General features: G+C 40.4%; 2 protein-coding genes and 1 long non-coding RNA gene across 5 annotated transcripts in view; 1 reads left to right on the top strand and 2 right to left on the bottom strand.

The window, feature by feature from the left end:
• Window positions 1-1,491: 1,491 nt before the first annotated feature.
• On the bottom strand, window positions 1,492-8,985 carry LOC311426794. Its single transcript, XR_014687054.1, has 4 exons — window positions 8,819-8,985; window positions 7,298-8,333; window positions 5,503-5,732; window positions 1,492-2,737 (listed from the first exon to the last, which is right to left on the bottom strand). It is a non-coding gene; the product is annotated as an uncharacterized lncRNA (long non-coding RNA).
• A 221-nt stretch (window positions 8,986-9,206) lies between these two features.
• HEXB (hexosaminidase subunit beta) lies at window positions 9,207-25,343 on the top strand (the record flags this gene model as incomplete). The annotated part of the gene is made up of 14 exons (XM_084503436.1): window positions 9,207-9,505; window positions 9,585-9,736; window positions 11,853-11,918; window positions 12,707-12,753; window positions 12,962-13,072; window positions 15,360-15,461; window positions 16,812-16,941; window positions 18,704-18,884; window positions 20,006-20,092; window positions 20,670-20,742; window positions 21,325-21,499; window positions 22,272-22,362; window positions 22,576-22,680; window positions 24,972-25,343. 14 exons carry the CDS (start codon window positions 9,207-9,209, stop codon window positions 25,030-25,032), a joined length of 1,680 nt encoding a protein of 559 aa, XP_084359562.1. The 3' UTR covers window positions 25,033-25,343.
• The window catches only part of GFM2 (GTP dependent ribosome recycling factor mitochondrial 2), a 20,038-nt gene continuing 18,982 nt past the window's right edge, over window positions 25,311-26,366 (bottom strand). For all 3 annotated transcript variants that reach the window (XM_084503429.1, XM_084503430.1, XM_084503428.1), the window contains exon 21: window positions 25,311-26,258. In XM_084503429.1, the coding sequence (XP_084359555.1) occupies window positions 26,130-26,258 (129 nt within the window). In that variant the 3' untranslated portion in view covers window positions 25,311-26,129. The remainder of the gene's footprint in view (window positions 26,259-26,366) is intronic.

Here is a 26,366-nt window from a genome sequence, read left to right as displayed (position 1 = left end):
GGAGTCTGCATTTAACATTGCAAATCAAGGTTTTAGATTATTTTCTTCTTAATAGACTACTCTGCATGCAGCTCATTGCTCTTCAGGATTGTGGTCCTGTTTTAAAATATGGAAAATAAGTAACAATTTGCCAGTGCTAAAAAATGCACCAGACCTAGTTCACCAAAGCACTGGAACATGTTAGCAGCAGGCTACACTATCTGAGATTTTGGACATACAGATAACACAAGCACCACAACAAATTTCAGGAGCATCTCTGCCAACTTCTTTCTGTCTAGGTGATCTGGCTGGTCTCGAACCAAGATTTCATTCACGTGACTTTAACTCACTGGGAAATCTGGAGTACTGAGTGACACAAATACCCTTTTTCTTCTCTTCTGCCTTCTATACAAGATTTACTCCTCTTCTAGAGTGACAAAAATGTAGTAGAAGCTCTGTTCCATGTCCAGGTCAGCTCTTCCTGCATCCTACCTGTCCCAGCACAGCAAGGCACAGTCACACTGGAGCTGCAGAGTCTCTCTCTCCAGCTGTAGCAGGGCAGAAAGGAGAGGCATGGCATAGCCAGGTGGCACAGAGCAGCTGAACCTACTTAAGGGTATCCAAGGAGGACAGTAGACGAATGACAAAAGACAAAAGATGATTAGAGCACTGTACTTACTAACTTGTGGTATCGCATCCATTTACCTCACTAATCAGTACATATACTTAATTTAACTGTAGTATATAATATAGATCTTCTGTAGTTGGCACTAAGCTGCAGCAGCATTGAATATAGAGCACTTGCAGGAAAAGATGTTTGCCTCTGTGCAGAGTAGACTAACACCACAGCAGGTCAGCCATGGCTTACCTAGTCAAGCCTCAGAAACTCCCCAGATGAGATACTGTGACCTCCCTAGACAGCTTGCTCCAGTGCTGCCCCAGAGAGTTTATCAGCCCATATTGATGCACAAAGCAATTCTACACCTGCACACTTCTCATTGGAGTTGCATATTTCTTGTTGTCATTCCTCAATGACAAAATAGAGTAATATTTATTTTGCAGCACAGCATAGAGGAATTCATCAAAGAAGCTATGCACATGGAACTCAGGGGCAGTTTCTAATCAGCTAACAAAAGATGCAGATGATATTAATTGCTATTTTCATCATGCTGTAGTTTCACTTCATGGGTTTCGTCCCCAGGCACGACAGCCAAATGCTGATTCAGTGAGAGCACAGCACCACCTTCTGCTGAAGAGAAGGCTCCAGCAGGGAAGAATAGCTTTCAACATCTTGCCAGTTAGTATTTCTGCTTCTAAGGAAAAAAAAAAAAAAAAAAAAAAAAAAAACACATTACCTCTCTGTACAGACCTCACTCTCTTTGATTATTAAAGAAGTCTCTGACATGAAACTTGTAAGAGTTCTCTGCTTTGAGCACAGTGTGGAGACTGCTACTAGGTGATTCTGGGGAAATTCTATAACTCCACCACATTCCTCTGACAACTTGCTTCTCTAGGAAACATCTTCCAGAGCCTGTAAAAACAGGCAGCTTATACTAATGCAAAGCAATGGAGGCAAAAGGATCTGCAATATGTAATTTATTACAATGATGCAACAGCAATGTGACTAACATGTTCTGACATTAATTTAGCCTCAGATGTACAGTAGTTACGTTTGTATGGATCTGTCTTTTGTTCATTACAGATCAGCAGTTGTGCAGGTGTCTTTCTGTACTGCAGCTCTTTCCTGATTCACTGGTCAGCTCTGCTGTGCTGAGATCTCAGAAGCCTGATGTCACCTCACTAAATGCTGCTGGGCATACAGATTTGGTCCAATTCCATCTTCACAGCTCAGGAGATATAGCATCTAGCCAGCAAACTCAACACCTGGTCTACATGTTATGTTGCCTTGTCATATGATCAGCTGGAGCTGTGCTTGGACCCTGGATTTTATTTTTCCCAGGACACAGCAAAGAGGCAGGATGCCCTAAGTACTTAATATCAGGAATCTTTCGAGGACATTACTGTCTCTCACTGCTATCATAGCTGTCTTGTACAAACTAGTCATCCTCTCAGAGTCCTCTCTCCCCAGCTGAGTTGCATCCTCTCTGTATATGTAGAAAGAAGCTCCAACATGATAAGTTTTGCACTAAAAGACCTTTTAATAGCTCGTAGTTCCTTGGCTGAAGGAATGCAGATGCAGGAATATAGAAAGACAAGAAGCTGGAGTCCATTGTTCATATTTGTGAAGAATTCTGCCCAGAAGAGAGTCAAGGGGAACAATTGGAGCTATTTTTAAGGACAACTTTATTTAGTAGAAGGCCAGAATTACGTAATTAGGCTATGTTAAAAGATCTGGGGATCTCTAGGTATGGGTCCTAGAAGTGTGAGAAATTCTCCTTCTGCTTGAATAGTCCTCACTCATGTCTGCTAAAAATAGTGACACCTTCTATTCCAGCAAATCCTCACCCCTTGTCCGACCTTGCTAAAACATGTGTGTGATGATGGACAATGACCTGAACAAGCAACAACAGGTAATGATCCTGCACAAATCATTACTAAGGAACAGTGTACTTGATTACGTGATTCAGCCTTTTTCCTCTTCTGATACCTCATGCAATCACTGGACACCAGAGAACCAGGACTGATGAAACCTGAAGACCCTGGAGCAGTAGTTCTCCACCACAACAGCAGACTCTGTCAGTCCAAAGCCCCCAAATCCTCAGTCAGCACTATTCTAGACCTCAGAATTCCCAGACAGCTGTGAAAAAGACAAACCAGCAAAATACCATGAGGAGTTTTAAAGTCATCCAATAAATGCAGTAAACTAAAATGTTCCTGCATCTGGCATATGCTGACAATTTCTTCCAACATCTCTTTTTCGCACCTTCCAGGGGCTTAAGTACTGAAGCCACAGATTTGATTCAGTACCAAATATGTCATTCAGATTTTCTTGTATTCACGTAACAGAGCAAATACTGAAACACTAGTCAGACAGTAACACACAGAGAGGCTGGAAACCTAAACCACAATTCCCTTTACAAAACAATATATATATATTACATATGCTGTGTCTACACTTTGCTTTGTAGATAGTTCACATACTTACACTAATCATGCTTCAGGCATGTGCATCTATTCACAAACTGTCCTTGCTATTATCCAAAGCAGCTTTGGCCTATGAGTTTTCTTCAAGTTACATCAGTTAAACATCCTGTTTTGGTTAGTTCTCATTCCTAATTACTTACGTATGTCAACATCAGTACCAGCATTCTCAGCATGTAGCTCACACACGGGTCATATGTAACCTCCTTCCATTTTGAGATTCTCCTTGGCCAATAAACATACTTGAATTCTGATGGTCCTAAGCAGATGAAGTGTGAGTACCCAGTGGTCACTTGCAGAGTTTCTAGGCTGCTGGGGGTTTCCAGCCTACTAGATTTTACACCCCTGGCATATAAAGGATGTTCTTAAAAAAAAGAAAAAAACAAACAAAAAAAAAAAAACAAAAAAAAACAAACAAACAAAAAAAAAAAAAACAGGCCAATCTGTACAAAGAGTCAAAGAGTCATCAGAAGGAAAGAGAAGACATGTCCAGAAAAACTTGGACATACATGTACATCATAGAAAAGACCATGTATGAGCTAGGAAATCTAAACATCTAAACATCTTTTGAGGTCTTTAAAAGACGTTTAGATGTTGAACTTAGCAATATGGTTTAGTGGAGGACTTGTTAGTGTTAGGTCAGAGGTTGGACTTGATGATCTTGAGGTCTCTTCTAACCTAGACAATTCTGTGATTCTGTGAAATCACGGTGCAAGTTAGGAATTCACAGTGCAGCAAGTCACACCCTGGTAGTTGTTTACTCCATTTCCATACTGCAGAATCTTCACAAAATTTCCCTGCAGGAAGTTAATGTGATCAGCTCTTTGCACTACAAAATTATGACTCTAACTTACTCTGCCAAAATACCTCCTTGTTTGCAAGACTTCAGCTGAGGTACCCTGTGCCATTGACCAAGACAGTAAGCTATTGCACATGAAGGTACTATTCAGACTCATGTGCAAAACAATCTAGCTCATACAATGGAACAGCTGAACTGCTAACAGCCACTGTGAAAACATTTACTTGTAATTTAAGTCAGTTTCAGTTAACTGAGAGATTTAGCTGAGCTTGGAAATGCAGCAAGTAAAATATCACTTGATTTCCAAATAAAAGGAAAGTCACACTTTCTGTTAACTTCCATAAAATTTCTTTCAAAAATTATTGGACAGGCCTTTAACATACTCCAAAAACATCTTCAAGAGACACCAGGGTCCAATTACCAGCATGGTCATTTCATAGCCTGGGTAGTAACTTCCCCTCATGTTGTCCAGACTACAGTGGCCACAGAATATTACTCAGTGATAAGTCACCATTTCCTCTTTGCAACTTTGCTATTTCTCAAGTAAGGAAGGGAGTGAACTGCAGAGACTGTACAGTAAAACCCTCTGCACACCTGGAAACACTGATGAGAGAGCTCTCATCAGTGTGAGTGCCAACTATAGCCACAGTACAATTGGAAGATCTGAAAGCCAGATTCAGTAACTTGAAAACACCCTTACCACTTCCTCCCATAAAAGATATTTCTGTCCAACTCTATTCCACCATTTTGATTAGTAAGGTGAATATCTGAGATCCCTTAATGTTAAAACCATTTTTTTTTTTCCATATCTAAAGAGTGTGTGTGTATGTGTTTGTGTGAAGGAACCTGTTCCTTGAATTCTGCAAACAATTCTGTTTCAGAAGTCAAGTCCAGCTAGATTCATGTCATGTCATATCATGTTTAGTAATCTTTGCACTTTTTCAGACTTCCCAGGAGACAGGGTTAGACTAAAACTAATTAACACTTAACTTTTACCTTACAGAATGCAAAAGGCATCTCTAATAGAATAGGGGATGTAGGCTTCTTACCTCAGAAATGATTCACTTCTGCACTTCTTAAAATTTCCACAAAAATACATAGTAGTACATCTCGTATTCATTTTGTAGTTATTTATGAGCTGTATTATTATGTAAGTCTTTACAGACATAGATAAAAGTACATTCCTGGTTGTTTAGAACAAATTGCAATCTAAGCAAAATGTCTACAGTAAAAGAGAAGACTTTGAGCAATAATCAAAATCTGTACTTCTCACAAGCATGACATGAAATATACAGAACAGGATAAGGATAAAGCATGACAGCTTTCCACACCCAAGACTTGGAGCTAATAGTGGAGCACAGTGATCTTTGAGAGATACTTTCATTGCTTCCCCAGGCTGTCCTATAAACATTTCACTGATTCTTTAAAGCTGCATTTGCTAGCAGCAGTACAGTCTGGAAGCACAACCATCTGCCATCTTTAAAGTTGGCCTTAATTATCACTTGATGTATCAGCCTATTTACAAAGCTGAAAAAGAAAACCAAAACTGAACACTTCTCTCTCTAACTGTGACACTTCCTTGCCCCACTATAATGAGTGCCTACATACAGTGGAACTCTTACCTGAAATGTGTTTCCATTGTCAAAGCCTCCTTGCACAAATGAGCTTAAAACGTCTTAGTTGAAGTGCTTTCTCCATCCCTATTCCCAAATGTTATGTCCCCATTTTGACATTTCTACTGATAGAAGAAAAATTTCCATCCTTCCCAGACTCCTCCTTTATCCACTATTAGTCCTTTTACTATATCTCATATTATCTCTCTCCTCCACTGTCAACATTCATACTTGATTCTCTGAAAAAGACACAGTAAAGACAATAGGTGATTCTGTAACACAAAGAAAAGTTAGTTGAGAATTAAACCCAACAGTGCATATTCTTCATGCCAAGGAAATGATCATGACACATCTTGCCATTTGCATGTTCTATTAATAAATCTCACTGAGAAACTCTCTATCTCTCAAATTCCTTCCCACAGACTAATAGGAAATAACACAATACCTTATAAAATTATATATAAGGACACCTTATAAAATATTGGTGTCCTACCTTCCCTAAGAACATATAGGACCATTTGTTCTGGTGTTATGTGGATGTGTTACCAACAACTGATACGAAGATTTGTGACTCCAGCTGCAGAGCAGGTGTAATGTATTTGGGGAGGGGAAAACAGAAAGAAGTTCTTTGGATAGTTATGGGGTGTAGTTATGAAGTTCATAAGAGACAAAGTAATGAAAATGTGCTGTCTGGACAGAGAGTCTGTCACATCCTTGGCTCAATTGTCCTCAGTACTTGGCTAATTTAAGTGTGGCTATTTTCCCTGTACGCTTTTGAATAAGAATTTTATTTGGGGTATAATTAACCTAACAAAGTTACATGATATTAACAACTGAATTAAGCCATGTACGTTTTGTCTGCCTTTTTAGCTGTCTTTAAGGAACTGAAAGGTGGAACTGCATGTGTTTGGGATCCATTCAATTTTACAGATCTCATGTCCTTTCCCTACCAATGAAGTACAGAGGAAAAGCAAGGGCACTTATCAACCTGTTGTTGTCTGACCTCACACCCCATATCTCTGCAGCACCAACCCAGTCTCTTTTGTTGTTGTTTCCCCTTGATATGTTCCTCGAAATGACTTTTTTTTTTTTTTTTTTTTTTTTTACCTAATAAGAGCTTGTTGTCTTGAATAACACCTACGTGTTCTCCTCCAACTCCTCATGCACATCCTGGAAGCAATTACAGTCCTGGCTCTGCAGTGTCCTATGCTCAGTGGAAACTGCAGTGAACTCAGCAGGCCTCTGGCAGCTCGGCAGCCAGCCGACACGCTAGGGGGCTGCAGCCTGCAGTCAAGCACTCTTTTATAGTACAGCTCCTTACCTAACCTCTGTTTCTTCCCTGTGAGTGTTGAAGCAGTCACCAGATGTAACGTTAAACTGGGTTATATTACAGCACTTCAAACACAACTGCATCTAAAAATACCGATGCAAACTCAGGTTGCTTGTAGTTATTACAGACACTACAGGACTTTTGAGACAGATTTCCTCAGAAAATGACAGCATGTTTGTATCTGTCCACTCCACGCTCCCATCAAATAACTTTTAAATTCCGGGGGTCATTTTCAAGCAAAACAAGCAGAGGTAGACGTCTCAGGGATACCAAGTTCCTAGAAGTTGCTTCAAAGCATACGACTAAAACTAAGAAGTGTGCACTTCATGCACTTACATGAGGAAAGACCACCTGTTGTCCTTAATTACCAGAAAATCCACCCAGTGAAGAAAAAAATGCAAATCTGATTTCATTACAAAGTTGTGCACAAAAGAGCTTGTTTAAACAGTGGCATCAATAAATAAATGTACTTACTTGGTGTGGAACAGCCTTGTTATACTGAAGCTACAATGACAGAAAACAGAACTGAAAGCAAAAATAAGATCAGTTGCATCTACACCAACCAGTCTTTTAGGATGGTCAGGCTGGTGAACACTTATCTCCAAACAGCAGGCTTAGTTTAGCAGCATACAGCTGACCACAAACTTCCAGCTAGTCATCATTGACTACTCTGAGTAAGTACTCTACTGAGAAAGTAGGGTTTTTTGATGTCTCATTTGTGCTGAGGAAACATGAAATAATCTGTATTTTCTAAATATGCTTAAAAACACAAACAGAGGTAGATAACGCAAGCAGTTCAGTTAGCACACTTGAGACAGTCAGATCAGGAAACTGGAAGAAAGCAACAAGCAACCTGAAACCTGTGCCATAACTTGAATATCAGCATGCAAAATCTGCCTCTGAGACAGCCTGAAGAGACCACAAGGCCATTTCCACATTGATCTTGCTGCGTGCAGTGGCGGGATTTGGAAGTGTTAGGTGCTGTTGCCAGTTTGGTATCATATAACCAAGAACTGTTTTTTACCTGTAACGTGACAAGGCTAAGTAACATCTTGCCATGTATAACCTGCATCAAACAGCTTCCATCAAGGCATTACACTCCAATTGCATAGACAGGCACAGCAGATGACAAGAACTGGATATTTTGTGATCTATTCCTTTCATGTGCAGTTCCACAGTCTAAACAGGCCTGGCATAGTCTTAGTCTTTCCTTGATCCTGCTCCTTCCCACATGCCATCACCTTTTCTTTGATGAGGGCGGTGTTCAATCAGCTCCCTGGATTTGCTGACTCCGCCATCACACCAGCCTCAGTGCAAGGCATCAGGACCACGTCACAGTACTGAGGACAGCAGCGAGGACTCACCTCCTCTTACACGCCCATGCCACCCCACCCTGTAATTATGCACGAAATGGGTGAGGCTTCGGCGTTTTTCCGGGCAAACAACCTCAACAACAGCAAAAGCTTCTTCTCCAAAACCTTGAGTGACACAGCCTAGAAGAGGACAAGCCCTAGAAAAGAAGAGAGATTTTCTTAATAATCCCACAGCAAGATGCCTGTGTTCCTTACAAACAGCTGTAAGCTTCATTATGGAGATGCTATTTTTTTAATTTTTGCCTTAAGGGTCTGTTTCTTGATCCGGAGTGTCCCCAGAGCTGACCTCCCACAAAGGGAAGATGACCGAGGGAGCGCTCGCTGACTGAACCTGCAGTGCCCTGCAGTAGCAGCATGCAGGTACGATGAGCTCCCCACTGCCATCCCGTAACTGCTGTATCCGCCTAAGCAACAGCGATGGCACGCCACTGCTCGTGCTAGGCATGTAATTAGCGGTGGCTTAAAGTCAGGGTGGCTTTCCACTGGAATTTCCAGCTCTCAGACACATGACTTGCCTCCTGAACACCTCACGCCGACTTCCAAAATCGACACCACCATCTGCCAGAACACCTAGCTCACTTAAAGCTTAAGACACTTTACCGAAAGCGAGACTTGTGCTTACATTTACCCCTCTGCCCAGTTGAGATACGTTCTGCAGAAATCCTTTGTAAAAAAAAATAAAAATAAAAATCCCCCGGGACTGCAATTATTTTGCGACAACACACGCGATTCTTAAGATTTTATTTCACAAAGCCGTAATCCAAAATTGCCACAATCTCTCTCCACACACACACACAAATATGAACTCCCTGCCCCCCCCCCCCCCAACCCCTCTCCTCAGCCCGTGACCCGGGGGCGGCCGTTGCGCTGCGCGGCCCCGCCATGAGGCGGCCGTGGGGGCGGTGCCGCGGCCGTCCCGTGATGGCGGAGGCGGGGCGGCGGCAGGGGCAGGCGGCGGCGGCGGCGGCGGCGGAGGTGGTGGCCCGGCGCGGGGACGGCCCCGCAGTGCCATGGGCAGAGCCATGGGGCTGGCAGGGCTGCTGCTGGGGCTGCTCCTCGTGCCCGCCGTGCTGCTGAGCACCAGCCTCGGCCGCGGCGACCCGCCGCCGGAGCCCGAGCTGGGGCTGGGGCTGGGGCTGGGCGAGGGGCCGCTGGCCGCCGCCGCCGAGGACTCGCTGTGGCCGCTGCCGCAGTCGCTCCGCACGTCCCGGCGGCAGCTGCAGCTCGCCCCCGACCGCTTCCAGCTGGTGCACGGCGCCGGCTCCTCGGCCGGGCCGGGCTGCGGGATCCTGCAGGATGCCTTCCGCAGGTCAGCGGGGGCCGGGAGGGGACCGGGGGGGGGTAGTCGGGGGGTGCCGGCGGCCGCCTGAGGGTGTCTGTGTCCGCAGGTACTACGAGTACATCTTCGGGCAGTCCCGCTGGCGGAGCCCCGGCCGGCGGTGGCCGTCGCTCCGCCGGGAGCTGTCGCAGCTGCAGGTGGTGATCGCGGCCCCGGAGCCCGGCTGTGACAGCTACCCGCGCCTGGCGTCCAGCGAGGCCTGTGAGTACCCCGCCGGCTCCCACACGGCGCTGTGTGCTGGGCTGCAGCCCGCACCGAGCTGTCAACTTGCTTAGGATTTACAGTCTGTGATTTCCGCGGTTTGGTTGGTGTTTAACACGTTTACCTGCTAGTAACTGAGCAGTCAGAGGTGCTGTGCTATACCCAGTTACGTGGGGTGAGATCTGCACATAGTCAAGGCACCGTCTTTTCTCTCAGCAAGGGGTGTGGGATGAAGGCTGGCTTTGCTTGTTCATCTGCTCACCTTTCAGATATCTAAACCTGAACTGTGCTGGCTCACGTACCTGTTATTTTTCCTTTTCCAAAAAAAAAAAAATAATAGAAAGCATGCAGTCAAACTTCTCGTCATTCATCCTGCAGTGCTATAAATACACTTTAATTCTACTGAGAGCTACAAAACAGGATTAAAAATAAGATGACTATATTACATTTGGCACACAACAATTCTTTAGTTCCATGACTCAAGTCCAGATCGGAGAAAAACTCTAAACTGACTGCAGAAGTTTCTTAACAGCACAGAATGCAGCACCTTCAATTTATCTGGCTCTGTCTGGAGATAATCTGTAACAGTCTGGGCAGTTGTTTGGTATCCAGGATACAGATTCCTAGGAAAAGATCCTTTTAATCTTAAGCCATACATTAACAGCAGGACTAATTCTACCTGACTTGTGAAAGAATGTGTTGATTTTAAATGCACTTAGCCCCTTTTGTACACATAGCCAAGTAGTGTAATTTTGCTGTGCAAATTTTTCACACATTTCAATGCAAACAGGATGCAGCAGCAAAACTGCTAATGCTTTAGAGTTCTTCTGCCATGGTCAGGTTATTACATTGCTTTACTACTTGGTGGACTTTGAACTGCTTTCTGAACTTGAGTTCTGAACCAAAGCTGATTCTTCTTTTCTAAAAGGGAATTACTCAGTTGGTGGATGGAGCAGTTTGGTTCATTTCAGTAGCTATCCCATAGCAAGAGTATTGTATACCTAACCAAAGTACAGGTTATCTGCCTTTCTCCCTGCTGGCTTCTTTCCTCTTTGTGTAAAAGGTTCTATACAGACTTACAAAACTTGTTGTTCTGCATTCATTTAAGACACACATTCAGAAAAAAACGTCTCAAAAGCAAATCCCTGACTAGCCTACAGGTTACCAAAAAAAAAAAAAAGAGAGAGAGATTGCAGTTACCTTCTAAGTTCTGTTTCTTACCTAGAACTTCCAATGTACACAGAATTGTCTGTGTTTAGGTTAAAATTGAAGTCTGGGATACTTTCTTCATGTCCCTGAATTACTTTTCTCTGGTAGTTTAGTCAAAAGTTTGAACCATGTAATTTGTAACCAACCCCTCCTTCAGACTGAGGCAGTTGCAACAATCTACCCCTCTAATACTTGCTTATTTACCAGAATTTGTTGAACCATCTTACATGGAAAAATGAAATGACTTGTTTTTTTCCCCCAGTACTTTGTGGACAGTAACACTTCCTCAAACACAAGGTGGGATTGTTATGGATCTTTTCAGATAGTATTCTTCATTTTGCTTACCTTACTTCATCTTACTGATACCCTACACATGCTCATTAGATGTTTGGTATTTTTGTTCCTTTTTAATGAGATCTTTATGATAAGCACCAAGTAATATTACTTGACAAACCATACCTCTAAAAAAATATGTAAGCATGACATATCTAAAGTGAATATAAAAGGAGAAGTAAAGTTCTGTGGTTAGGTCCAACTTAGTTACCTAACCCTCACTGCCTCCATATTAAATGCAAAAACATCAATTGAGCTAAACTATTCTGAAATTCAGGCCCATGTGCAACACTGAACATTCCCATTATTAAAACTGTATTTTTTTTTAGCATCTTACTTGTTAACTGCTGTTTCAGACTAGTAGCTTACTCAGTTTTGGGAGCCCATAAATGAAAAATAGCTACACAGTATCACCATTAAAAACAGAAATAGCATTTATTAGAATTAAAAAAAAAAAAAAAAACCATCTGCAAAAAAAAAAAAAAAAGGCAAACCTAAGAATCACTTAACTCCTGTTAATATTGTCCTATCAATTCATGCTTTCTTGAGGAATATTTTTTTTTCTTCTCTTTAGATTATTTAACTATAGCTGAGCCTGTGGCTGTACTGAAAGCAGATGAGGTATGGGGTGCTTTAAGAGGTAAGTCTTTCCATATGTACTTTCCATATAGAGCTGTTTGTTCTGAGGTTATATAGACTGCATGGCAGAGTAGGAATCAGCTGACCACTAAGGTCTGCCCTCGTTCAGAGTTTTATGGGAAGTAAACTTGGTCATGGATCCCAGAAGGGTACAAAGGTGTGCATTGGACATCTCAGTCTATATGTTCAGCATCCCAGATCCAGTGGCACACCGTAGTTCCACTCTTGCTGTGTCTGAAATCATCCAAGCCAACCAGATTCTGGGTGCCTAAAACCTCTTTGATCTACAGTGTGAACAAATTATTCTCTGACTGCATCTAATAGCTGAACATGCAGAACTCATCACCAAAAAGACCGTAACACTGAAGTCTTGGTCTGCTGTACTTAATATCTGAATTATATATATTTTTTTTCTTGCTGAATTAGGAAGTTCACCTGTTCCAGAAATGACAGGAATATATGCATGTTAACACCAGACATTGCTACCTTGCTCTCAGTAGCTTCTGTTCTATTCAAGGATTAATTTGGTACAGCTGAACTGTAATGATAATATTCAATACTTGTATATAATGGAGAGTTTGAGCAGTGCTCTGTTCCTTACGTGGTTAAGCTTACTTCCTTAAATGTGCTTGAGCAACTAAGGAAAATGTGATAACAAGAAAGAAACTGTCACAAGGCATTCTTTCAAACTATGTGCATGCCTGGAAATAGTTTTCATCCTGTTTTTAACTGAAGTTTTAAGGACAAGTACTGTGTTGTACTCCAGATCTCTTTCTTTGATTTTTCCAGGTTTGGAAACCTTCAGTCAGCTGGTTCATGAAGATGATTATGGAAGTGTAAGTTATAGCTATTAACTAAAGGCACAGTTCTGATGAGACAGCCGCATTCTATGTTAGGTGCTTTTCTAGAAACAGCAGCTCTACAAGTTTCATTAACTATTTTCTCAGAAAATAATGTTTGTGTGTTAACAAATTGAGAAGTATTTCCTGTTTGTAGTGATGAACATAAAATGAGAATTCTAATTCTTAAATCTCATTCTCCTAGTTTCTTGTCAACGAATCTGTTATCTACGACTTCCCAAGATTTGCTCATAGAGGAATCTTACTTGACACATCAAGGCACTATTTGCCATTGAAATCCATTCTCACAAACCTGGTAAGTGGACGGTCACGTATCATTAATAAGGAAGGCTTTTTGTTGTTGTATATTGTCCCCTGAAGTAAATAGCATTCGTGTTGTAACGAAAAGAGAACCCGCCTGACTTCTAAAAGTGAAATTCTCTAAGTGGAGATCAGAGCCTACAGCTAGAGCATACACTGGTGATGAATTGAGTGTGAAGTTGCCATGTAAATCTGTAAAGAACGCTGGGATTTGTGCACCATGGGTTTTCAGTATTTTCTGTTGTTTACACCAACTCATGCTCGTGTATTTCAAGGTCTAATTTGAGTGTCAGTGGTTGCAGGAAAGCTACAGGCTTTTCAGTAGCCACATAGTTCATTCTTGTGTTGCTAAGAGCAATTCAGTAATGAAATACAAAGGGAGGTTCATTGGGAGCTACTGATTTCTTTCACTGCTTTCTCTCAAAAAGGAGTAAACTTTCTTCAAAAAGCATGAGCCCAGTGAGAAATGTATATTCCCACCTTGATGGGAAGGTGAGGAATTTGTCTAATTACAGCACCCAAACCTGTGGGTTTTCTTATTTCATACTGTTCTTTTCCCCTGTTTAAAACAAACACAAAAAAAAAAAAAAAAAAAAAAACAACTTGAAGCAGGGCTTACTTCATTAAAGTGGGGGAGCCTTTGAATGAAGGAACATGCAGTTTCCTGTCTTATCTCTGTCTTCTTTTCCAAGATAAATTTTTCTTAGATATTTCCCTCCATGTTCCAGAACTTTGCAGGGCAGACTTGTGATGGGCAGGAAGAGAGCACAGGTAAAACCAGCCTTTATTTGTGAGGTCATCCGTGAGCTGTGCTCGGAACTAGCTTTTCTGAGTATTTACAACTTGTATTTACCTTTAAAATCAGTCCCTGCTTGGCTACTAGCGTTTGTGCAGCTAGTCATTTAAAACTGATAATGCTTATCCTACTCAAGTAGTTCCTCTGTCAATATTTGTTGTCAGTATTTGTTGAGTTTTCTAAAAGGGTAGATGTATGTCCAAAGTATAACTTGACTTCTGAGACTTGTATTTCTAACCATTATTGTATTTTCATAACTGTTGCTCTTTTATTTTCTTTCCTTAAATTATCTCTGTGGCCCAACTACTTCACCAGACCCATGTTTCATTCCATTTTACTGGCTTATGAAAAAGTGTGCCTGCTTGAATCCGGGCTAACCTAATAGAAAGCAGCAGTAATCCCTTCACTGACATGTAATTAGGTAATTAGATGCTTAAGACAGCAGTTTAAGTACATTTCCTGTTTGTGTCTTGTTAATGTACTGTATCTCCAGGAACGATATCGTCCTTGAAAAAGGAAAGACTGTGGGGAGGGTCAGGAAGTATAATTTTTATGTGGAAATATGGTAGTTGGTAGAAATGCATGCAGGCGAGCAATAATCAAAACTACTGCTCTCTGATAAAACCGATGAAGTAATTCTAGCAAATGGACAAAGTATGAATCTTTGGATTTGGCAGTAGTTTGCTGAAGAGATTTTTGTTGCTTCTGAAAAGACAGGTTGGATGAAAAAAGGGGAAAAAATCTAATTGTGGTGAGAGATTGGGAGCAACTGTGTTGCAATTACTTGGAGCAGAAGAATGCAGAGGACGCATTCCTTCCATTCCAAGCACACAACACTTAGATTAACTGTGAGAAACTTCTATAACTCATGATACCTTTGTAACTGTCCACTGGAGTCATGATTCTATAATACAAGTGTTTGTTTATCTTTATATTTTACATTGTACATTATCAATACTGACACTGTATTGACAGAAAAATGCATAGTTTGTCTTGCCTGCACTTGAAATGGATACTGGAAGGGTTACTAGGAAGTAAGGATGTACTCAGTGGTGGGAATCTCTCTCATGCTGTTTACTTTTCAAGTCCAAAGTATCTAGGTAGAAAAGCATAAGCTTTCCTGTAAGGTGAAATAGCTGGTTTTATGTAGAGAATCATGCAAACGTGTTGTGAAGTGGAAAAATTATTAAGAATTTATAGTAGTTCCTCTTCTACCAACCAGTGTAGCATGATCAGATGAAGTGCTCATGGACTCTGCAGTGTAGGACTGAAGAGAATAGATGATGGAGGAAAGGAGAAGGTTATAAACAGGTTGGTGTGTTCTAGTGTATGATTCTATAGTTCAGTGAAAAATAGTATGCTTTTCCTTCATTTTAGTTGTTGCTTTAGTCATGCAGGATGTAATAGGAGAAGACCACCTTCTTTTGCCTAAATTTTTTGTGAGACTGAAGTGCTTAACTGGACTGTACTGCATTGTTCGTTACAGGATGCCATGGCTTTTAACAAGTTCAATGTCCTCCACTGGCATATAGTCGATGATCAGTCATTTCCTTACCAGAGTATGTATTTTCCTGAGCTAAGTAACAAGGTGAGTAAACATCTTTGGAGCTGGGATGAACATGCAGGAATTAATATGTGCCACGTATTTCTGGCACATCTTTTGTGAAGATAAAATACAAAAGCGAGAGCCTGTGAATGGTTGAATACACCAGCCTAAGCTGATTGTGAAACAGTATGAGAGATTCCAAAAATCTGTACGCTTGGAAACACTGTAATAGTACTTTTGCTCTTTCAGAGATCCAGTTAACTTTACAAGACATTCTGCTTCTATAAGATCCAAAAGTGAAAGGATGTTTTCTAAAAAATACAGGGTGATGTATGTCTCTACTCCCTGACTCACAGCAGCTTTTGCTAATTAATGAAAGCCATCAAGAGGTTCTTGCTCAGTAGCAGCCAAATCAAGTATGCTGAAGCAGACTGAGCTAATGCACAAGATTTGTGATTGTTTTAAAATGCTTGATAGACTCTGACCTGTATATGAAAATTACACAGGCAGTGCTTAGAGCAGATGTCAATGAAGAACTTCAAAATTCAGAAATTGTAGATGTTGGTTGGTGCAGTCAGATCAGTTTTCCTGGAAATGGCTGTGGAGTTCTGTCCTATTCCCCAGTAACCACTGGGGAGAGTGATGTCCTTTGCCAGAACAATCTTCTTTCGAAAGGCATGCTTACCATTAGCTTTTTTTGAGTCAATCTGCTGTGGAAACCGTTCTGGATAAATGGAAGCTTAAGGCACAATCAATCATGAGGAGTCACGATGCTTTTCTTAAGCAGTTTTGCTGTTTGACAAGTGTGTGTTTTACCAAACTGTAGAAATGTGGGACAGTCATGACATTGGTTGGCTGTGTGGAAGTGGAATAATACTCAAATACAGCATCACAAAACAAACACACCCTGATGCTAAATTGGACAATGTATCAAAATAGACAAGTAGAGGTATCAGAAGAAAACACCATTCTTTCTGACTCAGCAGAACTTTTCCATTGGTCTTGCACATCAAGGAACAAGGGCCCTCTGTTTCAGAGTCAGTGATGCAGAGATGGAGGAGAAATCTAACTTGCTTCTCTGCAGAAGAAGTGAAAAACTTATCTTTTAAAAACATGATGGAATAGAATCCAATTTTGTTACGTTCCTCAGTAACTGAACCTGAGAAGAAAGAAGAGTCTCCTCAGGAGATTTATCTTAGGGTGAAAATGTGGTTCGTATTTCTCACTAGTCAGCCAAAAAGTTCTGTCAGTGCAGTTGCACATGTGATAACCTAGAAAAGGCCAACTTGTAAAAATACTCTGCAGTCTAAAAAAAATAACACTTTAATCCCAATTTTGTGAGCTGCTGGTATAACATTTTGTAAACTTTCTCAAAATATGAACACTTCACAGGGAGCTTACTCCTATAACCACATCTATACTCCTACTGACGTCCGTCTGGTGATTGAGTACGCCCGGTTAAGAGGCATTAGAGTTATCCCAGAGTTTGATACCCCAGGACACACGCAGTCTTGGGGAAAAGGTATGTCCAAGAAAGTACTAATAGTTAAAAGATTATGATAAGTGTAGCATAATATTCCTGTATTAAAGCAAATAGGCTTATTGAAAGCAGCCTTTGAAGTATTTTTGAAAGGCCATTGGTATGAGATAAGCAAGGGGAAGAATCAATAATGACCAGGACCTTTACATTTTAGAGGAACTGAAGTGCATAGAGGAAGCTGGAACCGAGCAGTCGTTTCCTGTGCTGGATGCGTGTGCAAAGGCACAAGTATATTTTGCCTGCCTTGGACTTCATATTGATATTATCACCCCATCCAGTCCTCTTGAGGTTACAGTAGTAGGGCAGTGGCTAGAAATAGTGAGCTTCTGTCTCTGGGGTAGAGATTTCTTTTTTGATAAGGTTCTTTCAACATGGTTGATGTTTCTGTCTGTCAGTAAAGTGATACTCTGCCGGTGTACAAAATACAGAGAACCTGGATGCTTCTAGTTCACTCCGTCTTCTGCATTTCATAGTAGTGTTCTTGGTTGTGATGCTTGAACCCTGAGTGATGGCGTTTGCGTGTGCTCAGGGACCGGGGAACCTTGTATTTTAATTCAAGATGTACTGACTGTGATTTCACTGCAATTAGGTGAAGATGTTTTTGGCCAAACTGGGAATAGTATAGATTTTCTAGTCCATCTTAGCTCTAGCTTCAGCAACAAGATGTCTTGTATTCATCCTGTGGGAAGCATGACCAGAACATTGGAAATGCTTCTGGCTGTCTTACTAACATTAAATGAGAGAGAAAGGAACAACACAAAAGCTGAATTGGTAAACATTCTTTCTCAATCTTTCATCTTATACAATCCTTATTGCTATGATGTATTAACAAAAGCCAGTGGCACGTCTGGAGATACATAAGTTGGTCTACGTTCATACTGAGAGGAAGGTTCAGCTCTCATGCCTGAAATTAGCTGGTCACAGTAGCTTCGTGGATGACAGCTGTTTTAACGTGAGAACTGTAGCTATGCTTTGCCTGCTTCTAAATTCAAGATGCTGGAGAGAGGCTTGAAGGCATGCGTGGAGGGTAGGTGAAGCAATGTACTAGCAGGGCCCTGTTTGGGTGAACGTGCATGGAATAGAAAACATGCAGCTGGAAGGTGCTGCTGCTACAGTCATGATAAACAGAGTAAACTGAACTTAGGGATCTCCAGCCTACATATAAAAACTTTATGCTGTTTTGCTCTTCTAGCTCATGTTACTTCAGGTGGCTTGACTCAAGAACCAGTGGTTAGGAGGTTTTTGTTTTGTTGAGTGTAATGTTATTATTTCTAAATTTCGTTTTGTTTTTATATAGCCTTCCTTTTTGTAGTAAAATCAACTTCCTAGCACACTGGGAAAAACTCCTACCTCAAGCCAAACAAGTCCCACCTACTTAGGTGCTAACAAAACAGAGTACTAAAAAGAGAACAGAGACACACTCATTATATTTGGCTTCTTTTGTAAATCTGTTAAAGCTTACCTGTTCAAGTAGTTGTTCAGAAGCTGCTTTCCAGGACATGTTCTATAAATTTATGCTTTCAAATCAGAAGTCTAAAAGCCAGAAACCTAACTTCCAGTTAGAGGGTTGCTCAATCTTGGGCAAAACTGTTGTATTTTAACTTGCCTCTTTTTCATGGTACATGGAATAGATGAGCACTTTAGTCATGAATATTAACCTTTGTAATAAGGTAAACTACATCCTGCTAGCAGAGGTAGCACACCAGCATGGAACTGAATATTCTCTATTAATTGTTTTTATTAGGTCAAAAAGATCTTCTCACCCCTTGTTACAATGGAGAACAGCCAAGTGGGTCCTTTGGACCTATAAATCCCATTTGGAATTCAACTTATGACTTCATGACTAAATTCTTCAAAGAAATCAGCAGTGTATTTCCTGATGCCTACATTCACCTAGGAGGAGATGAAGTGAGCTTCGATTGTTGGTATGGTCACGGTTCAAAGAGCAAATAGCTAGTGTCTCTTGAACTTGCCTAAATCCATGGCACTCAGTTGTGTGAGATGGTTTTTCACTGCTTATCCCAAAGATATTCACCATTCCTACTTCTGTAAAAATTTTCAGGCAGAGCATTTGTGATCTTCAACAAGCAAGTGCTGTAGGAGTTAGAGTTGTGTAGGATTTTATTTTGACCAGTAGTTTCACAAATGTTCAGCTATTAAAAATGATTCCTTTAAGGAAACAAGCCATGCAGAAGGGAGAACAATTATGGGAGAAAAGTACTATAGGAGATAATTAACATTTAAGTGCTTTGTGTTAAAGGAAAAGCAGTCCTTTCTGTTGAGTTCTGTCTTCCAGAAGATCTGTTAACATTAAGAATTAGAACACTGACTCTTGAGTGCTTGTATTGCAAGTATGGCATGTATTAATACAGTTCTTCAAGTTGCAGATTTTTACTGTTTTGGGAGTCTTTCTGATCAGGAAATGAATAATACAGAATTTGGAGATGATCTAATTACTATTCAGATTGATCTAGTTAATATTGTGTATTTTCTTGAAGCATCAAATCTGAACGCTCAGGACTTGTTTTTTTTTTTGTTGTTGTTGTTTGATTGTTTTTTTGTTTTTTTTTAAATAAAGATAGATTCTGGCAAATTTCATATCACAACATGTTACATTGCTTTAGGGGAGTTTTCTCAAGCTTCGTTCTTGATGTCATTCCCACAGATCTCCTGGTACTGCTAAACTCCCAGTCTGCTCAGTTTCTAGCTCTGCTAGCAATCTTCCCACAAAACCACTGAGAAACCAGGAACCCCAGAGATTTTAGGAACTTCAGGCAGTCTGCCAGAGGCTGCTTCAAAGCAGTGACTTCAGTAGCATTCCCAGAGAATGATGACTGTTGGCTTTCTTTCAAATCAGGATGAAATTTGGTTTCAAAACACCTAAGTCATCCTACTGCTTCTGCTCTCTTAGATATGCCATAGCCTGGAATCCACAAGGAATCAGCTAGTATACTGTACATAGGTGAAACTAGTTGGGAAATCAGGTTTAAAACAAACAAACAAAGTTATTCTTCTTTTATAACTTGTTTTATTGTTACTGTTTAAGGAAATCTAACCCTGATGTGAAAGATTTCATGAAGGAGCAAGGTTTTGGCATTGACTATGCTAAACTGGAATCGTACTACATTCAGAAGTATGTTTTTTGCTTTTATTTCCTACCCAGCTTATCACAGCCTCTATCTGAGGGGAGTGTTGGGGTGCAGATACAGAAGCTATTTTAGACTGTATAGCATTCAAAAATTCCCATGTATGGGGTAGTGCCTACTCACTTTCCAATTTATGCACTGAATATAAAGTTTACAGCTTTAAAATGTGTAACACAAGGATATGTAGGCTAGTCCTAAGCATGGTCTGAATGTGTTGAGTACCTTAAGCTAGGTATCTTGAAATGTCAGTATAAAAGGTGGGGAGGGAAAGTCCTAAGGCTTTTGTGGCCATTTATTTGACTTGTTTGTAAATAATACAGATTTTAGCACCTTTATGAGCTACTGGTTGTTCTGTACCTTAGTTTGTGTTACTGCACATGCATATCCTTATACATGTGCCCTTCTAGACAGCACTGAAAGCCAAAACTAGAAAAAAAACCTTTTGTTTCTTTACACAGCTTTGGAAAGGCCTGATGTGCATTGGAGTAGGAAATATTGCTATGTTGTATGTCTGTACTTGAGCTACTTGATGTTCATAAACATCATCTTATTCTCAAATTCTAGGATTTTGGATATTGTTTCCTCTTATAACAAAGGATACATGGTCTGGCAAGAAGTGTTCGATAACAAAGCACAGGTAAGATTGGGAAGTAAGTAATGTGCTTTTGCATAACTGCACAGTATTGTGGGAGACTTCCAAAATAGAATAATAAGTAATTTTGGTTGTGTCTTTTAAGAATTAAAAGCAAATCTGCTGACCTTAGCAGTACGGGCAAAATAGGTGAAACAGGAACACCAGCCCTGCAGCACGTTCTTGAAGTGAAGGCAGATAATATAATGATGTAGAGCATCAGAGTAAAAAGCAGAAAAGTTTCTATTCTTTTTTATTTAAGTTTTCTGACATAACGGTCCACCTAGACTAGAAACACTTGGTGCTCAGCTTTTAGGAGCTGGTCAGGTGGCTGGCGCACATAGGACCCATCTCAGAGTATTAACTGTGTATAAACTAAGCTTCTAGCGTGAACTCTGTTTAAAATTAACAATCAAATAGTCAGCTTTAGGTTTTCTATGCAATAAAACAACCAAAGGCAGCTTCCAAAATACTCCTCTTCAGACTAGAATGTCACACCCCAAGTTTTGAAATCCATTATCCTTTTCCTGATTACAGCAGTTAGGATTGTCTTTCATGTAAATTTCCTTTTTTATTTTTCCCTCTTAGCTGAAACCAGATACTGTAGTTGAAGTGTGGATGGCAAATAACTATGCTCATGAACTAAGCAGTGTCACTCAAGCAGGGTTCACTGCTATCCTGGCAGCTCCCTGGTATTTGGATTACATTAGTTATGGACAAGACTGGAAGAAATACTACAGCGTTGAACCACGCAACTTCCCTGGTTTGTTATCCTACTTTTTTTTTTATATGCATGTTTTTTGTGTGAAAGTCTTAGGTTCATAATAATTTAAAAATGGGAAGGAAAAGCTGTTTAGCGATGTGTGCAGTCAGTATGATCTGATAATCAAAGAACTTGTTTGCCAGCCAGAGCTCTGCAAAACTCTTACATAAAAATATAAACTTCCTATTTTTCAAATGGAAAAGCATCTGGCACTGGTGCATGTGTGCTGGACGGTGTGTACAGATATGTCATGCATTAGGGACAGAATTGTGCAAAATGTCTGCTGGTAGACAGACACTGAATTCGGATTTTGAAGCAACCTTCTACAATGTTAGACTATTCTAGAAAAGGTATGTTCTCTCCCTCTGGCTGAAGCTGATACAAAGACTTTAGGGATTTCCCTGGGCTTTCTTTTTATATAAGGTATTAGGGAGAACACCTGACTGCTTCAAAAAATGTTCTGTGTGTAATAGAAAGAGCAATTTCCATCATGACTAGAATCCCTGAAGGTCTAGAGGCTCGGGTGTGTCTTCAGAGGCTAAAAGTTAAAATCTTTTCTGCCAGAGAAGGGAAACAGGCTTACCAGTCAAATGGGATAATCATTATCACCTTCAGTAGCAGGACTAGCAAAATGTTAAGTTTGTGCTCAGGATACGTTATATGATAAAATGAACATCAGCTGAGCAGCAGTTCGAGTAGTGAAAAGTGAAATTTCTGATACATGTCCCTCTTCTGCACAAATACAAATTCAATCTTTCTGTTTTGAATTCAGGATCTGAAAAACAGAAAAAGCTCCTAATAGGTGGAGAAGCTTGCTTGTGGGGAGAATTTGTGGATGCAACTAACCTCACACCAAGACTGTGGTATGAACTTCTTTACGTTTAGATTTTAGATAGCTAGCTACAAGGAGCATGAACTAATCTAGCAGGACTGTATGTTAGTGGTAACAGAGCTCTGTACTGACCTTGAGCAGCTATAAAAAATGGTGCTTCTGGATACGAGACTTGGTATTAAAAACTTTAATCCATTCTTGGTTGTAGACCGTGTCTCCTCTGAAACTTAATTTATCTTTACAGGCCTCGGGCAAGTGCTGTAGGGGAAAGACTCTGGAGCAGCAGCAACGTGACCGACTTGCAGGACGCCTATAAAAGACTGTCTAATCATCGATGCCGCATGCTCAGGTAAGATTAATAGTTCTAGTAAACCTGGGGTTTTTGTGACTTACAGACAGTGGTGCTGAAGTACAGGCCTAACTTGCTGGCTCAGAAATGAAGGGAGGAGAGCTATCAGTCTCGTTGATGTAGATATCATCCCATGTGTTGTTTGTTTTTTTTTTTTTTATCTTCAGAGGGGGAAGAACAGATGCAGTAAGACAGGAGTTCAAAGACTTTTGCAAAAAACATTCTCAAAACCATTAACCCTCAGCAATGAAATATTAGAACTCATCTTTGTTCCTCTTCCCTCTAAAGAAAAAAACCTGCCCCAAGATTGACTTATTTCAGACAACAAAGGTTATTTAAGGGCATATAGGAGGAATACACAAACGGGAGAAAAAGTAGACTTTTTTTTTTAATTACTGGGAAAAAAAAACTAGTTACCACAGGCAATCAGATGGAGCTTTTCGCATGAGAGGTGAGCCTGAATGATCTATTCTTTCAGGTATTGCCTTAATGTAGGGACTGAGAGGTAGATAGGGAGACCCTGTACAATTAAGCTTTATTTATGGGTCTGGTAAACCACGTTTGTTCATAACTGATTGTTTTCTGCAGTCTTTCTCAAAAAGTGCCTAGACGAGTTGTTGGTTTTTTATTGTCAGTGCTGCCTTTTTATATTGGTGGCTGTAGAAGTGAGTCAGTTCCAGGTCTGAAGTCCAAGTCCGACTCCACTCTTAAAAGCACACAGCCACAGAGACATTTAGATTTTCTCAAACGTTGCTGCAAAGTTGGACTGCAGCAAGAACGCAACACAACATATAGCTTTACAATAGTTTATGACTAATCATAGAAAATACCAACCATGGGAAACAGGATTTTAAGGTAGAGGCTTTTAAAGGACAAGATGCATGGCAGTGCCCAAAAGTCAAGCGCTTTGCTCTGGTTCCTGTAGATATCTCAGCAAGATTATCTGTCACAATCACCAACTTTTAGCTTAAAGTATATGCTAACTTTATAGAGTGACTGAAAGTCTCAATGTAATTTTGACTTCTCAGGTTTATTTCAAGCTGGCTTTAAAGAATGCTATAGGAAAATATTGTTGTGCATGAATTGCATCATCTTCCTCAGTCCTGAGAAAGACAGATATGTTAAGAGGAAATTAACAAACACATGTTAAAAACAAGATTAAAGGGCATTAAAAAACATCCCGTCACTTAACAGGATCTTATATCTCTTGCTGGGGCTCAGGGGGAATGCTGATAAAACTGAACAGTGTGGTGGCTGTGCTACTGGGATCAAGGTTTTACAGCGAACTAAGTCATGATGTTCCTAGACTTAGGTTAGTTGTGGCAGCCTCTCCATCCTCTTCCTTAACACTGATACCTGTGCAGTACCTGCAGCAAAGGGAGCTGGTCCAGATGACTGTGGTAAGTTACTCGTGTAGCATGAGAGATGGGGAACGCAGGGACAAGATAAAGACAGCTCCCTGCACTTGTACATTTCCCTTAAGCTACTTTCAGGCAATTTCAGGCAACTGTGTACATCTGGATATCAGGCAGCAAGGAAAAGAGTAGGTAGAAATTTAACATCTATATCAAAGTCAGCAGAAGAATGGTAAATCTTATCTGAATGCAGAGTAAATGCTACTGAAATAGTACTATAAAAGCAGCTACTAATCAGATCTAAACTCAGCTTCCTGGAGTAGGATACAGAAGCACAAAATACAGAGGAATAGTGATGGGAGAAGGGAAACAGAGACCTAGACGTCTTTTAGCAGAATTTTGACTATCACTACTTTCTTTCTGAAACATCTTTCATAGTATCTTACTAATTTTTTGTATTTGGTGTGTGTGTGTGTGTTTTTTTTAAGTGCATCTGTCTGGCAAGAGACCTTTTATTAAGCTAATCTTCCCAAAGTAATAAATTGAATAAAAGGACAGTTACAACTGCATATGAAGGAAATGTTAGGTTTGGAGAGGAGTATGTAAATGGAAACAATTTTTATGTTTTTACATTCATTACTCCTCTTCAATAATAGCAATAATTTTTTCAGCATAGCAAAACTCACAGGCCCTGAGTTGAAGCTTTTCAACCCATTTTCTATTATTCTGGTGCAACTGACTGAATCAGAGAACTGTACTTAGCTTGATAATTCTGCACAGCCAGCCATCAAACAGGGCCCTTCTGACTCCCTAAGCAGGCCATCTATTTTGTTTACACGAAGCAGATTAAAGCAGAGTGCCAGTATCTCTCTTCCTGCCTGTATCACTAGTCCATTATTTGGTTAATCATACATATTCCACTTTGTTTTTTAACAGACGTGGCATAGCAGCTGAACCTCTCTTTGTTGGGTACTGTGCCCATGAAGCAAGAGGGTGATAACTGCTTCAGAGACGTCTGCTCAACAACCTGAAGTGCCTCTGGATTGTGAACATGTGTACACGTGGTTTGATCGGTGAACAAAGACTTAAAATTTTCACTTTTAAGTAAAGTTATTTGGCATTCTTCTTGGAGTAAAAACAATGTTGTTTGTTTGTTTTAATTAGGTATAATGGGATTAGTCCCATATCATGCTTTCATGAGAGGTATTCTTCACTGTGAAATCTTGGAACTTGATACTTTACATACCAAAGGTGGGGGAAAAAATAAAGATACTGTTCAGATAAAGAGCAGATCATTTTTATTTAAAAGTGTCTTGTCATTTGCTACTTATGTTGATAATTGCAGAATTGCAAATCACAAGTTAATTGTAGTACACAGCAAATCAGAACCACTTAAAGCTTATATCAATCATTCTTAAAGGTCAAAAGAAATCCTCCCCGAACATATCCAAGATGGTAGGTGGGGATTGCTGCTGGGGGAGAACTCTGCCTTTCTTGTATTTTTTGAGCAGATCTTACTCAATGTACAGAAGCCTGCACTTCAGGTACTTAGTAAAGCAAACTCAGGCAAAAGTTGCATCCAGTGTCCTGAACTCTGTTCCGAGTTGGTTTCTAACACTACAGGAATATTTATATTTGTAGAGTTCAAATTGCTTCTTAACCATATTCTTGTAGTTAACTGAAAAGAACTCAAATACAGCGTAGCAGAACTGTATTTATCTGTAGCCATAAGCTTCACAAACTTTACTTAGTAAAGTAAGAAACAGTCTTTATAGCACTTAATAATATAAATCCTCTTCACAGGAATGCCCGTTACTTCTCATTGTAGATGTCTGTAAGATAAGGACTGCCAAAGCAGCAGATTGCAGCTCCATCCCTGGTTCAGCTGCTTTGCAATTACAAGCCTGTGCCAGAAGAACAGAGTCTCTTGAACCTTCCCTCGGACAGTCAATAGCACAGTTCCTTCGTTCAGCAGCTCACTCACCATTTATCACGAGTTCATCACAGAAGAACATACTTGTCTATCTGAACAGTCTCCTGAAAATATTTAACAGGGAAGACAGGACAATCTTCTTCCTTTGCAGAGCAGAATGGTCACACCAACCCCATCTTCCTTTGCAGAAGTGCACTTTGCTCTTGGCTGTTCAGGGCTTGATAACTGGCTAACTCCAAAGTAAAGGTTGCTGAGCCTGATGTTAGAGAACGCAAAACGGTTGAGTAGCCCTGCACAAAACAGAGAACATATGTCACTTAGTTTAGGAAAAACAGAAGATAAATTATCACAGAATTGTTATGGGCCCAGAGAAAAACAAACAGTAATAAGTATGCTGC

This window comes from Aythya ferina (assembly GCF_964211825.1).
Source record: "Aythya ferina genome assembly, chromosome: Z".
Lineage (NCBI taxonomy): Eukaryota > Metazoa > Chordata > Aves > Anseriformes > Anatidae > Aythya > Aythya ferina.
The sequence above is the reverse complement of the archived record's forward strand: the minus strand, read 5'-3'. Positions and strand labels throughout refer to the sequence as shown.